The 15,204-nt window shown below is 49.3% G+C and overlaps 1 protein-coding gene across 2 annotated transcripts in view; it reads left to right on the top strand.

Annotated features, from left to right (window-relative positions):
* The window catches only part of LOC118212143 (leucine-rich repeat transmembrane neuronal protein 4-like), a 122,568-nt gene that overhangs the window by 19,195 nt on the left and 88,169 nt on the right, over positions 1–15,204 (top strand). Inside the window, exon 2 of one of the 2 annotated variants that reach the window (XM_035389773.1) lies at positions 6,765–8,287. In XM_035389773.1, coding sequence (XP_035245664.1) covers positions 6,765–8,287 — 1,523 coding nt within the window. Of the gene's footprint in view, positions 1–6,764; positions 8,340–15,204 lie in introns of both variants that reach the window. The other variant, XM_035389774.1, reaches the window with a different exon arrangement.

Here is a 15,204-nt window from a genome sequence, read left to right as displayed (position 1 = left end):
TCTGCTGGTTTGTGCTTCTATTTGATGGCGTGGTTGGTTATTTCCATTGGTTTGGGCTTGTTTTTAATGGTGTGGTTGGTTATTTCCGTTGGTTTGTGCTTGTTTTTGATGGCATGGTTGGTTATTTCCACTGGTTTGGGCTTGTTTTTAATGGTGATGTAGGTTATTTCCGCTGGTTTGGGCTTGTTTTTTATGGTGATGTAGGTTATTTCCACTGGTTTGGGCTTGTTTTTTATGGTGATGTAGGTTATTTCCGCTGGTTTGGGCTTGTTTTTGACAGCACGGTTGCGTATTTGTCGCCAGACTTGGCCACATACTCTGCACGGCTGCCTTGCTCGAACAGGACGAGCACGACTCGCGTGACTAGTGGAGTGACTTACGGTCGCGTCCTCACATCCGTTCCAGATCCCTAAACTCTATAAGGGCAGGTTTCTCCCACCAGTCTGCTGCAGACGCTCATCACTTCGGGTGTTAGGGGGAGGTAGGGGCATTGAGTTTAAGCACCCTGCTAATTTGCATTGTGGTAAAACTGCTCTTGCGCTCACTCCCCTTCTCCTGTTTAATGATTTCAGGATAATTATATTCTGCCGTCATTGCTGACTGATCCATACAAACAGTATCAATGCAAATATTGTACACGCCACACAACACATATTTGGAGATAGGCTTATTTATATTAAAATTGTGTATTGTGTATTCAAACACAAGATCATTTCGATTCAGATTTTTTTCGTATAGCGCTTTTTACCGAGAACTGTCACAAAAACGCTTTGCAGTTGCAAGTAGCAAGACAAGAGACAAAGCAAAAAGAGAAAACGGAGCAAACATCAGGCCTGAACCCCTAAATAGCAAGCAGATGAGGTAAAAAAAAAAACTCCCAGTGGGGAGAAAACCCTCAAACGGCAGAAAGAAAAAACTCCCCAATGGGAGTCAAAAAACATTTAGCGTATGTCAGAAAAGTTACTGCTAGAGCTTGGAGTTCTGCGCATGTCAGAAGATTTATTCTGTTTACGTGACTGGTACATGCAAACACACACCCTAATCAGATTACTTTGTTCAGCGTGCATGTAATTGGCTCAATCGGAATCTTCAGTCGGAATGAATGTATTCGGAATGATTAAATATTCTGCATGCGAACGTGGCTCCTGTTGTGGGCTTTTCCGTCTTATCTCTTCAAGGTTTCAAAGGAACCGTGCGGTGAAACCAAGCGTGGTGCCATCCATCATGTTGTGCGGTCATTACACCGGAGAGGAAATCTGTGTACCACACGACAGGATGTCCATTGGACGCGGTCGCCTCTGTCATTTAGACCAAAGTGTCTGCAGAGTGAAAGATATGGAAGATGAAGTTTCCACATTTTGACGTTGGATACATCAGAGGTGCTCAGCTTTTGAAGAGATATGTTGGCATTACCTCATTAAAAACTGCTTATAAAAAAGAGGGGGAAAAAATATCTGGGATTTTGGCCAGCAAAACAGCTTGGTTCCTGTCAGCTTTGTCATTGTGATGTTAAGGGGGAAAAAAAATAAAAACCTCAGTAAATTAAAAAAGCATTTTTCGAGCAGACAGTTAATGTACCCCAAATTGTCCTCAACACCCCATAGCTCTAACCATCTGTAAACACTAAAAGATAAACATGGAACAAGGAGGGGGAATTGAACACACGCATATGGAACAGGCATATGGTTGGCACCAGACGAAATAGCATGTTAGCTAACATATGCTGTGCAAGCCTGTTCGGCTACGCTTGGTCAGCGAGGAAGGCCTGACAAAGCTATCCCACGGAATACGCAGCCAGGGTTAGAATCCTGCTCTCCTTGTACTTTGACTGGCAGAAAGTTAAGTACCAACCTGGAAAAGATCAAAGAAAAACATAAAAAAGAGTAACGAATAGAAAGTGAAAGTCAATGTGTTCAGAACTGAGAGATTTTGATCAAAGATGAACGTGTGCAAAGTATGGGCTTGTGATCGCGTGTGTGCAGGCTGGCAGCAGAGAGGGGCTAACACAGAAGAACATGGCTGCCAATAAAAATAGCATGTTCTCACACTACACTCTGCTAGAACTGAAGACAGAGGTACACCTCAGCAAAGCTCGAGAATCGCCAGGAAGTTAAGAGAGGCTCACATCCCCAAAACGATGGAAATAAAACCTGATTTCCAGGAATAAGCCCTGCAGGACCCAGAGTAATTTCCCATTCTCCTAGGAGAGGGCCTGAGCTTAGCTCAGCCTGTGCTGGCCTGCCAAAACCCGAGGAGCAGTGAGCGACTCTCACATCACAAAGGGACTGAATGCAGATTCACACACTCTCTCACAGTCTGGCACACACTCCCTCTCACTCTCACACACTGTACATACACACTCTCTACATACACTCTACATACGCACTCTCTCACTTACAAAGACGATCTCACAGTCTGGCACACACTCCCTCTCACTCTCACACACTGTACATACACTCTCTCTACATACACTCTACATACGCACTCTCTCACTTACAAAGACTCTCTCACAGTCTGGCACACACTCCCTCTCACTCTCACACACTGTACATACACTCTCTCTACATACACTCTACATACGCACTCTCTCACTTACAAAGACTCTCTCACAGTCTGGCACACACTCCCTCTCACTCTCACACACTGCACATACACTCTCTCACAGTCTGGCACACACTACCTTTCACTCTCATTTACTCACCCCATACATGCTCTCTCACTCACTCACACACTCTACACACACTCTGACACACACTCACTTTCATTCTCATTTACTCACCCCTTACATACTCTCTCACTCACTCACACACTCCACATACACAATCTCACTTACACACGCACTACATACACACTCTCTCACATACACACACTCCACATACACACTCTCACGTACACACACTCTACATACACACTCTCACTCACACTCTCTCACTTACACTCTACATACATACTCTCACTTACACACACTCTCTCACACACACACTACATACACACTCTCACACACACTCTACATACACACTCTCTCACTTACACACACTCTCTCACACACACACTCTACATACACACTCTCACTTACACACACTCTACATACACACTCTCACTTACACACACTCTGCATACATACTCTCTCTCACACACTCCACATACATACTCTCACTTACACACACTCCACATACACACTCTCACTTACACACACTCCACATACACACTCTCTCACTAACATTACACTGGCATTTAGCAGACGCTCTTATCCAGAGCAACTTACACAACTTTTTACACAACATTTTCATTGCATCCATTTATACAGCTGGATATATACTGAAGCAATGCAGGTTAAGTACCTCACTCAAGGGTACAACGGCAGTGTCATACACGGGAATCAGACCTGTGACCTTTAGGTTACAAGACCAACTCCTTACCCATTATACTACACTGCTGCCCACTTACACACACACCCCGTACATACACCCTCACACTTATACATACTCTACATACAGACACCCTCACTTACACACGCACTACATACACACTCTCTCACCTACACACACACACTACACGCATATACTGTCCCTCTCACTGTCATTCACTCGTACTCTCTCTCAGTGTTCAGTGTTGCACACAATTTCACACACATTTCTCTCTGCAGCCCCCCACCCCTCACCCATCCTAACCACCAAGATCAAATATAGGCTCTTTTATCTTTGTTGCTGGGATTGAGTAGCGCTGATTGAGACAGATCTGCCCTTCCTGGGAAAAGCCCATAGTGAGAGGAGAAAGGCAAAAACAGCCTTTAGTTTAGAATTTATTTTGTTGTAGAATTCACACCTTAAAAGCAAATGGATGCGTCGTAAAAGCAATGGGTCACGCAATGGCCTGGCAAGGTGCTGTTTGTCAGGGAAATTCACGCTTATTGTTTATCTGAAGCAAGCCCTGTCACTACCGCAAACTATCACACTGCCCACAGCGTATTACCTTCCCGTGAGCAACTCTCCACCGCTCGACAACACTCTTTAAATGTATTAGCATGACATGACAAAATGGCAGTTGACCAAAATTACATGGTCTGTCACAGTTCTTTGACTTTAAAACGTTTTCACTGACATTAAGCGTCTCCTAATTTAAATACGTTCACGGCAAACGTGGAGAATTTTGGTTTAGCGGTGACGGTTGCTATGGCTGTTAGGCAAAATACTTTTTTCCTGAAACAAATAAAATGTTTGTACAAGTGGTCTAATAAGTGGCATTAAGTGTAATGTGCGAAGACATGCAGAATCTGACATTCTTCCTGCGTTCCTTGTTGCTGTCATATAAGTCAAACATTGAAATTTTTATCTTTTCTTGTTATGTTTTTTATTTCACTCTCATTGTTTTTGTAATTTCCTTATAGCTTACAGAAGTTCCTTGTTTATTTCCTCAGAGTTTTGTGAAGTTTTCTTTTTTTATTAACTTTGTGGAAGCTCAAAATCCTTTAGTGCCTGCTCGTGTCTGAATGGGGAGGGAGAGGCTGAAACTGGTAAAGCAAGGGGGGGATTTTGTGTGCAAACACCATCATCTGAATTTTGATTTGAAATCCGACTTGCGATGACTGTTATGCCTCAAACATCAAAGCCTCTCGTGTCCTTGAGGTCAAATGCATTCTGAATTTCCGTGCACCTGAGCAGGGGGTTGTGTGGGAAATTAGACTAGTGGGGTTTTTGGATGCCGTAGAAACGGATTCTCGTGTCACTTCCTGTTTCACTGGGGCCTTGTGTTGCCTGGAGTCCTGCGGACCAAGAAATTACCAATTCCATTCTGCTTCCCCCCCACTTTTTTTTATCTGTTTATTTGCTTGTTTTTTTTTTGTTTAGGCGTTTATTTATACGATCACAAAACTTGGTTTGGTGCTGGGAGGCTCGGCGATTAAGGCGCGGGGCAACAGCAGGACGGGGCCAGGCGCTCGGTGAACCGGATGTTCGGCCTTGACCTCACCAGCTGACTGCCTGCGCCAGCACGCGAACGCTCGGATGAGCAGAAACACGAGCGCATTTCCAAGATCTCCTTCCGTTATTATTATCATATTTTATTAGACTTTAATTCTTTCTAGTCCGTTGAGAAGGGGGTGGGGGGGGGGGGGGGTGGGATGTGTGAAATAACACCGAGGTCAGGACTCGCGGCGCTCGTTAAAGTCCGATTGCGCTTCCTGCAGCGTAGGGCGTTTTCGGGCTGAGGAGCGGGTCCCTGTCCGCCCCTGCTGATGTGTGGTCAGTGTGCCCGCGCAGTCATAGCCCGAATGCCTTGGCTGCTGTTTTCATTTTGTCCTTGGAGTGATTTAAGACGTCAAAATGGCCGATATAAATAAGGCTTTCGCGCCCCTTGAAAATCCTTGAAAATTCTCGGACTTATATAAAATGAAACCTGAAAGTTTTTCCATAAAACAAAATTTTGACGGGCGTACTTTTTAGTGCTTTAATTTTTTTGAGGGTCCTCAGGAAGAATAGGCTCATCTCCGTGTTTTATGTAGTGTATATTAATTGAAATTTATTCAGTAAGTGCATTCTACTCAAAATGGCCTAGGCTTTTATTGAGGTTTGAACGAGCTAATCCTGGTACAGCATTTAATTTTCAGGGATATTGAGGTCGTTGCCATTTGGTACAGATCATATTAAGGCATCGATTGTGGTAGACATCTATGATTTAGCCCACTCTGCATTTTTTATGGGTCCTTGAATTTGGGGGAACGAGACCTTGAAAGGGCTAAATCCTTGAATTTGTGGCTTAGGTAAGTGTGGAGACCCTGATAAAGGCAATCCATTAGTGTTCAAACCCATGAAATGCCCCCCCCCCCCCCCCCCCCCCCCCCCCGTCCCCCCATCTCAGTGAGTTTGTGGTCATCATTCTGGAGCAACAATAGCAACAATAATAATAGTATTATTGGTGTTTTCAGCTTTGAGGACCTGTAATGCACTGTGAATGCAATGTGTTTTTCCTGTGGTGCGTGGATCTGAAAATGTGATGTGCGTACTGTACGATGTATTCAGTAGACACAGGTACAAATGCACACCTGGTTCCAGGCCTGGTTTCTGCACCGTGTTGCTTCTGGTTCTCTAAAAAGTGTCTTTGTGACTGTTCTCTGTAAAAAAAAAAATGCTATGCAAAATAAATTGAATTGACACCCAAATATTGAATTTTCTGAAACAATGGTATAGCACATCTGATAATGCGCTACTTCAATATGCCAATGTGGATCTGAGTTTAAAAAAATTAAATGTATGTAATACTGTGTAGGCTATATTTGATAGACACAGATAGAAATGCACATTGTCTTCTTGGATTATCAGATGTGCTGTAGCACAGAGTTTTTGCTAATTTGTGAATTCAGTATTCCGTTATACAGTTTCATCTGTCTGTGAAATCAATCATGTGTACCGTGGAGCCCGCTAGCCTCCGCTAATCTACCGCGCCCATCCTGAGGCTTTCGGGAGAACGAGCGAAAGGGGGGGTAAAAAAAGACTCATCAGCTAAAAAAAGACGTATCGTCCCTCCCCTCTTCCCCCCCCCCCCGGAGTCTCCGGGCGGTGTTCTGAGGAGGCTAAACCACTGCTCTCCGCGCGCCTGCTCTCATTCTGCCACCGAAATATTTGGGGGAATGGTTCCGGGGCACTTTGACGCCTCGAGGTCCGATGGGTAAATGCGAGGTGTTAGCGTTTTAGCTCGTGGGATCTAACTTATCCTCCCTCCCCTTCCCCCCTCCCCTCCCCTCCCCTCCCCCTTCCTGTTGGTTGCAGGCTCCCTCCTCCAGGGCAGAAAGCTGCTGGTGCCCCTGCTGGTGCAGGCCCTCCTCCTGGCGGGGTGGTGCCGGGGCGAGAAGCCGTGCCCCCGGAGCTGCCGCTGCGACGGGAAGATCGTGTACTGCGAGTCCAGCGCCTTCCGCGACGTGCCCAAGCACCTGTCCGGCGGCTGCCAGGGCCTGTCGCTGCGCTACAACAGCCTGGCGGGGCTGCGCGCGGGCCAGTTCGTGGGCCTCAACCAGCTGATCTGGCTCTACCTGGACCACAACTACATCAGCGGCGTGGACGCCCAGGCCTTCCGCGGCATCCGCCGGCTCAAGGAGCTCATCCTCAGCTCCAACCGGATCACGCAGCTCCACAACACCACCTTCCACCCCGTGCCCAACCTGCGCAACCTGGACCTGTCCTACAACAAGCTGCAGGCGCTGCAGCCGGGCCAGTTCCAGGGCCTGCGCAAGCTGCTCAGCCTGCACCTGCGCTCCAACTCGCTGAAGAGCGTGCCCGTGCGCCTCTTCCAGGACTGCCGCAACCTGGAGTTCCTGGACCTGGGCTACAACCGCCTGAGGAGCATCACCCGCAACGCCTTCCAGGGCCTGCTGCGTCTGACCGAGCTGCACCTGGAGCACAACCAGTTCTCCAAGATCAACTTCTCCCACTTCCCGCGGCTGCTCAACCTGCGGGCGCTCTACCTGCAGTGGAACCGCATCCGCTCCATGAGCCAGGGCCTCACCTGGATCTGGACCTCCCTGCAGAAGCTGGACCTGTCCGGCAACGACCTGCAGGCGGTGGAGGCCAGCGTCTACCAGAGCCTGCCCAACCTGCAGACCCTCAACCTGGACTCCAACAAGCTCAGCAACGTGTCCCAGGAGGCCGTGGCCGCCTGGATCTCCCTCACCACCATCAGCCTGGCGGGCAACGTGTGGGACTGTGGCCCGGCGGTCTGCCCCCTGGTGGCCTGGCTGAGGAACTTCAAGGGGAACAAGGAGACCACCATGATCTGCGCGGCGCCCAAGGCGGCGCAGGGGGAGAAGGTGACGGACGCCGTGGAGGCCAGCGGCGTGTGCCGGGCCACGCCCCGCCCCTCCGCCGTCGCCCCGGCGACCCCGCCGGAAACGCCCCGGCAGCCCGCGCCCCCCACGCCGTCCCGGGCCGGCCCCCCCGCCGGCGCCGCCGCCCCCCCCTCGGCCGCCGCCACCCCCGCCGCCCCCGAGCCGGAGTTCGAGCACGTCTCCTTCCACAAGATCGTGGCGGGCAGCGTGGCGCTCTTCCTGTCGGTGGCCATGATCCTGCTGGTGATCTACGTGTCGTGGAAGCGCTACCCCAGCAGCATGCGGCAGCTGCAGGAGGGCGCGGCCGCGCGGACGCGCCGCAGGAAGCCGCGGGAGGCCGAGCGCACGCTCAGCTCCCCCCTGCAGGAGTACTATGTGGACTACAAACCCACTAACTCTGAGACCATGGACATGCTGGTCAATGGCAGCGGACCCTGCACGTACACCATCTCCGGCTCCAGAGAATGCGAGGTATGACCCAGAACCCTCCTAAAAACCCATTTCCACTGCGGGGAACCCAGAGGTAAATCTTCTAGCACTTTTGGGGATTAAAAAAAAACATTTGTGAACTTTTCTTTTGTTTTTTTTGTTTTCTTCCATCGCGCACCCCATCCTCCACCGAGCGCCCTCCATCCCTCAGACTCCTCCCATTTCCTGCCTGTGTGTTTGCAGGGTGGGGAAGATTGATGCCCACTGCAGTGCAACTCGAGTGAGGGTTTCCTGGGTTTTGGCCAGTCATAATTTCACCCCCCCTCCTTATCACTTCATCAGTGTGACTTTGCAGAAATTGATCTTCAACAGTTCTGATATCAACAGTTAAAAGTACAATTTTGTAAATCAGTGTATGCCAGCGTATGATGAATGTTTGCACTAGATCAAGGTACAGTGCACTGAGTCTTATTTTCCTGTCCTGCACAATCTTACTACCTGCATTGTTTATGATGTCTGCCAACGTTTCACAGTCAGTGAACACCGGCATCTTGGTTCGTATGTTTCTTTACTTTTTCAAAAGTGTGAAAGGAATAAACTACACAGCTGGTCCTTTCGAGTAAATGAATATGTGCTTTTTGGTGCGTTAAAGTGTGCTTCTTAATGCTCTGAATGCTAACGGTTATTTGTCTTTGTGACCTCATCCGATTGTTCGGTGTAGCGATGGTCTGCGGTAAAGGTCAGCAGCTTAATAACATCAGCCTGAGGGGGGGGGGGTGTGATTTGTAACAGTGGACCTGGACATTCATATACAATGCGTTCAAGCTTCAATCACTGTCAGATCTGAACCCATCTACCAAAAAATGGGACCGGGTTAAAATTTGGGTTTTCCATCATGTGAGTACCTGGTCCTCCAAACTTGGGGGTGTGGGTTGGGGGGGGGGCGGGGGGGGGGGGACTGCTCCAAATGGGATCCATCAGTCTCTCCTGCTTTGCTCTGCTGTGGTGACAGTACTGAACACGTGTCCATGGTGATGTTGGTGTTCCTCGCCCCCGTGCGTCCCGTGCTTCTGCCGTGTGTGAAATTCCCCCCCGCGCTTCCCTGTGTGAAAACCCGCCGTGCTTCCCTGTGTGAAAACCCGCCACGCTTCCGTGTGTGAAAACCCGCCGTGCTTCCGTGTGTGAAAACCCGCCGTGCTTCTGTGTGTGAAAACCCGCCACGCTTCCGTGTCCCTGACGTGCTCGCCGCTCAGCCTCCAGCGAGGCTTCCCTCATTGTGAATGCAGCCGGGGCCGTTCAGTGTTGAGTTCCTCCCTCCCTTTTTTTTTATCTTCGGTGTCTTGAAAGCGTTTCATTAAGGGCCAGCGCAGACGGGGCCTCCAAAAAGGCTTTCAGGAGAGGCGTTGTCAATTTGAATTGATTTTACAGGATTGGACGGAGACGATCGCTGCATCGAAATGCCTGGAGGGGCCCAGAGCTGGAACACACACACACACACACACGCAGACGCACACACACACACACACACACACAGACATATACACACACACATACTACACACACACACACACGCAGACGCACACACACACACACACACACACACACACACACACACACACACATGCAGATGCACACACACACACACAAACGCAGACGCACACACACACACACACACACACACACACACACACACACACACACAGACGCACACACACACACACACGCACACACACACACACACACGCAGATGCACACACACTCACACACACGCAGACGCACACACACACACACACGCACACACACACACACACATGCAGATGCACACACACACACACACACGCAGACGCACACACACGCACATACACATGCACTCTCACACACACACACACACACACACACGCAGACGCACACACACGCACACACACACGCACACACGCAGACGCACACACACACACACGCACACACACACACACATACACGCACACACACACACACGCAGACGCACACACACACACACACACATGCACACGCACACACACACGCACACGCAGACGCACACACACACACACACACACACACACACGCAGACGCACACACACACACACACACAAATCTAAATAAATGACACAGCCGGCATCAGTGTGGCTTTTCCTGGGTGATTGAACTCAAGTTGTCGGTTGCTGTGTCGCGCTGCTGAACCTGGCCGCGGCTGCAGGATTATCACAGGAGTGCTGTTGCTCTTCGGACGGGCGAATCGCTGTCCGGTTTGTATTCATTTGCCAGGTACCTGTGGCCCGGGCGTTTCCGTGGACACGTCCCCCCCCCCCCCCCTCTGCCCTGATCCTGGCCCTGGCCCTGCCCCTCCGTGGGGGGGTCACTGTGGGGGCGGTGCTGCCTGCTGGGTCCGCTCTTAATGAGGGTGTTAGATTACTGCGAACGGGAGACAGGCTGTCTGTGGCTGTGTGCTCCTTCGCCGGCAGGCAATGCAGCTGCTCGTACATTACCTGTAAAATCACACCATCCCTTCCTCCTGTCTGTATTTGATCTTTGCTCTTTCCTTCTTTGTGTGTGTTTGTGTGTGTGCGTGTGTATGTCTGTGTGTGTGTGTGTGTGTGTGAGTGCGTGTGTATGTGCGTGTGTGTGCGTGTGAGTGAGTGTGTGTGTGTGTGTGCGTGTGTACGTGCGTGTGTGTGCATGTGTGTGAGTGAGTGTGTGTATGTGTGTGTGCGTGTGTGTGTGTGTGTGTGTATGTGTTAGGTGGGCAAAAACATTGATACAGCATAGTGATACAACACTTTTTTTTGCAATGCAGTTGCGCCAGGTATTGATATTTATCTAAATACGTATTTATATATTTATATATAATATTCATTATTATAATGCATGATGCGGAGATGAAGAACCTCCCTCTGACTCCATTAAAATCATATAACCAAGCGTCTAGTCGTGGATTCATTAAACTTGTGAAACAATTCAAACACTTATGTTTGTTAGACGTTTTGCATTCAAAATGAAAGGTCAGAGAGGTGCAGTTTCCCTGGCAACATATGAGGGTCGACTACAGCTGGAAAACCACCACTTCCAGCCCGTAATAAAGATGAAACAAGCAGCAAATACCCCACACTGTAGACACCGCCTGGCCGCCAAATTCTAGTCCCAGCCCAGCCAGGAGTCCATTTCGCCCTGAGATATGTGTTCTGTCATGGAGAGCTAGCTAGCTAGCCGTTGGCTTCAAAATTGCCGCTAGACTGTCATGGCAAAAGCCATAGCAAGACTGTCTTCATTCAGTTGAGCGCAAACGCGACGACACTTGCTAAACCGAATAAATACGGCACATATTGAAGCCAAACTGCTCAGCTTGCTCAGTGTTGATGTAAGGAAAGATGTACGATGTGAAAGTGTTCTAACGCGTTAAATGTGTGCCGTCTGAAACTTCAGATGGTCTGCATTCTGTATGGATTTTACATTCACGGTAATTAGCTTTTTTGCAGTAATTAATTTGCTATTTTGAGTTTTCTGTCGAATTAATTTACACAGATTGAAAGGATTTGAATTGCTATGAGGCATATTTGCACTTTGTTTAGACATTTTAACCGTGGAACTGTTCTTTCTAGATGTTTGTCCTTTTGCCAATTTATGGCTGTGTACATTTTATTGATGGCACATGTGTGTGTACTAAAAGGCCAAGACTCTATTGTACTTTGTTCTACATTGTTTCTCCCTGGTTGCCTAAAATCATGTGAACCTTACACCATTTAAAATGCAGGGAATAAACTCAAAGTATGTTCGATGCCACCTTTTGGAAAAAAATATTCTGCTTTGGTTGGGGTGTTTTTTCTCCTTCAGTTTGTCTGTATATGTGTGTCTGAGTGTGTGTGTGAGTTAGTGAGTGTGTGTGTGTTTGAGTGTGTGTGTGGGTGTGTGTTAGAGAGTGTGTGGGTGGGTGGGTGTAGGTGTGTGTGTGTGTGTGTGTGTGTGTGGGTGGGTAGGTGTGTGTACTGTGTGAATGTGACCCCACCTCACATTCACAGATCCCACTGTGCATTCACAGAGCCCACCCCACACCCACCCCACATTCACAGAGCCCACTGTGCATTCACAGAGCCCACCCCACATTCACAGAGCCCACTGTGCATTCAGAGAGCCCACCCCACATTCACAGAGCCCATTGCACATTCACAGAGCCCACTGCGCATTCACAGAGCCCACTGCGCATTCACAGAGCCCACTGCGCATTCACAGAGCCCACCTCACATTCACAGAGCCCAGCCCACATTCACAGAGCCCACTGCGCATTCACAGAGCCCACTGCGCATTCACAGAGCCCACCCCACATTCACAAAGCCCAGCCCACATTCACAGAGCCCACTGTACATTCACAGAGCCCAGCCCACATTCACAGAGCCCACTGCACATTCACAGAGCCCAGCCCACATTCACAGAGCCCACTGCACATTCACAGAGCCCACTGCGCATTCACAGAGCCCACCTCACATTCACAGAGCCCACTGCACATTCACAGAGCCCACTGCACATTCACAGAGCCCACTGCGCATTCACAGAGCCCACTGTGCATTCACAGAGCCCACTGTGCATTCGGATGAGACACAACACAGACTGGCAGCGAGAGAGGAAAAAACCACGGGGGGACTTGTTACCTAGCAAACTGCAGAAATTTCATGACCTCAAATCACTCTGCTCCAGATGAGCTGTGATCCCTCTCCCTGTGATCAACAGAACTGAAAGATGTGCCACTGATTTTGCTGCCGGTCAGTTCACCACTGGAATTCATGTGATGCTTTTGAAGTTATCTGATTTACTTCAAAACACAGTTGTAAAAAAAAAGCGGGGTTTTTTTTTCAAATGAGAGGGACCTTTGTTTTTCTGTCAGGGGAATTTTTTTCAGATGTGGAGCGCACACACACACACACACACACACAGCACACACTCACGCACAGACACCTACACACACACATACACACATTCATACATACTGACACACACACACACTTTTACACATTCACACACACATGCTCACACACACATACGCATATTCATACACACACACACACACACTTATCGGCATTCACGCACACACACACACACACACACACGCACACACACACATGCTCACACACACACACACACATGCTCACACACACACTCTCACACACACACACACACACACTCACACACACACGCACACACACACACACACACACACACACACACTCATTCTTCTAGCAGTAATCTGCTTGATGTGGTTGTTTTCAGGGGTGCGCTCTGCTCTGCGTTCCCGGGGATCGGGGGACCAGTGAATTATGAATTGGCCGTATGGCGCTTCTGTTCTCGCTCTTTCAAAGGCACCTCTTTCCTCTTTGCACCCCTCCCCCTCCCCCACCCCCTCTTCCCTTTTTTCATTTTTTTTAAATCTTCAAAAGGCTACTTATACGGAGTTAATCACCTTTCTGCGGCTAGCGTCGGCCCGGGTCCCCAGCGTCCGCGCCGGTTGGGCTGCCGTGGCTTCTGAGCCCTGTCCCGAGTTTCCCTCTCCTCCCCCGGCCCGGGCTGGAGGGGTAGGCTGCTAGCCCCCCCCCCCCTCCCCCCACGCTCGCCTGAATGCTGCTCTCTGTCACAGCCTTCTCGGGCCTGATCGAGCGCGGGTCCCATCTCTTGCTTTGCGTTTTCCGAAACGCGGCCGCGTGCCCCTCGTGTGCGCACGCGCGTGTCGACTGCGCATCTCTGCGCATCCCCCCTGCGTACACGGAGTACCTGTTGCTCAGGTCTGACGCGCGGGTGCCCCGCGCGCTGTCGCCTGCGTAGGGAAGGAGCGGAGGGCCGTCATCCTGACACTCTGACCACACTGCCCGGTCAGCAGTCACCACGCCGCAAGCCAGGTCCGAGCCCCCATCCCACCCTTTTATTTCCTGAAAGAAATCGCCGTGGAAACCGCTCAGCTGACATCGCTCAAGTCGCCGAGGGGCTCCATGTCTCTGAAAATCGTTTCTTAAGACGTGAGATTTGCGCTGACTTTTTTTTATCAACAAAATAATGTATGTGCGTCGATGTTTAGGAACAATAGTCTCTCTCTCTGTCTCCCTCTCTCTTTCTCTCTTCCTCTCTCTGTCTCTCTCTCTCTCTCTGTAACCAAAAATAGCTTTCTTGAGAGCTGTTCGTGCAGATGTGAGCTCGGTTTCCTGTGTACTGCGTTTGTGTACGCACTTGTCCCCTTTACTTATAATTAAGTGGCTGACTGTAGAAAAAAGGGGGTCATTGCAATCTAACCACAGCAGTCTGACAGAGCGTGGGCGAGGAGGAGCGGGGCGTCGCGACGCTGTCCGCGCCTTGGCACCGGTGACCTCATTTGAAAGAATCTGCCAGTTTTGAGTAGATGACCCGCCACGCACCAGACGTCCGCTGAATCGCAGGCGTTATTAATCTATCATCGATTCATTCCACACTAATCGGCCATACCCTGCATCACATCACATTAAATGTGATATTAAAGGCTTTGCCCGGTGTAATCATCTCTCCCGTTTAATCAATCAGTCTTTTTAATCAAGTGAGAATGTTTTTTTGTTTTTTCCCCAGAATTAAAATGTTTTAAAAAAAAACGATGACCCAGACTGTCATTGAAATGGAACTGTCCCGAATCGGCGAACAAATGGGGATTTGACGGGTTTAACCTTGCAGCTGATGAAAATGGATGGACCTGCACGGGGCCAGGCTCCTTTTGGGATGATGAGATTAGAAACTGTCACAGGCAAAACACCTTTGGGGATGAATTTGACAGGGAATAATTTATGGATAGATTTGAAGTTAACCCACACAAGAAAATAATAAATAAAAAGCACATGAATATGGGATGATAGCGTCCTTAAGCCATCGAGCTATCGAGGTTCTAAGCGATCTTGTAGATATTCCATACCCCACTAGTGTATTTGTGTTTTGGACTTGAT

Source organism: Anguilla anguilla, chromosome 14, assembly GCF_013347855.1.
Source record: "Anguilla anguilla isolate fAngAng1 chromosome 14, fAngAng1.pri, whole genome shotgun sequence".
In the NCBI taxonomy this organism is placed as follows: domain Eukaryota; kingdom Metazoa; phylum Chordata; class Actinopteri; order Anguilliformes; family Anguillidae; genus Anguilla; species Anguilla anguilla.
Note: the sequence above shows the minus strand (reverse complement) of the source record. Positions and strands in the feature narration are given on the sequence as shown.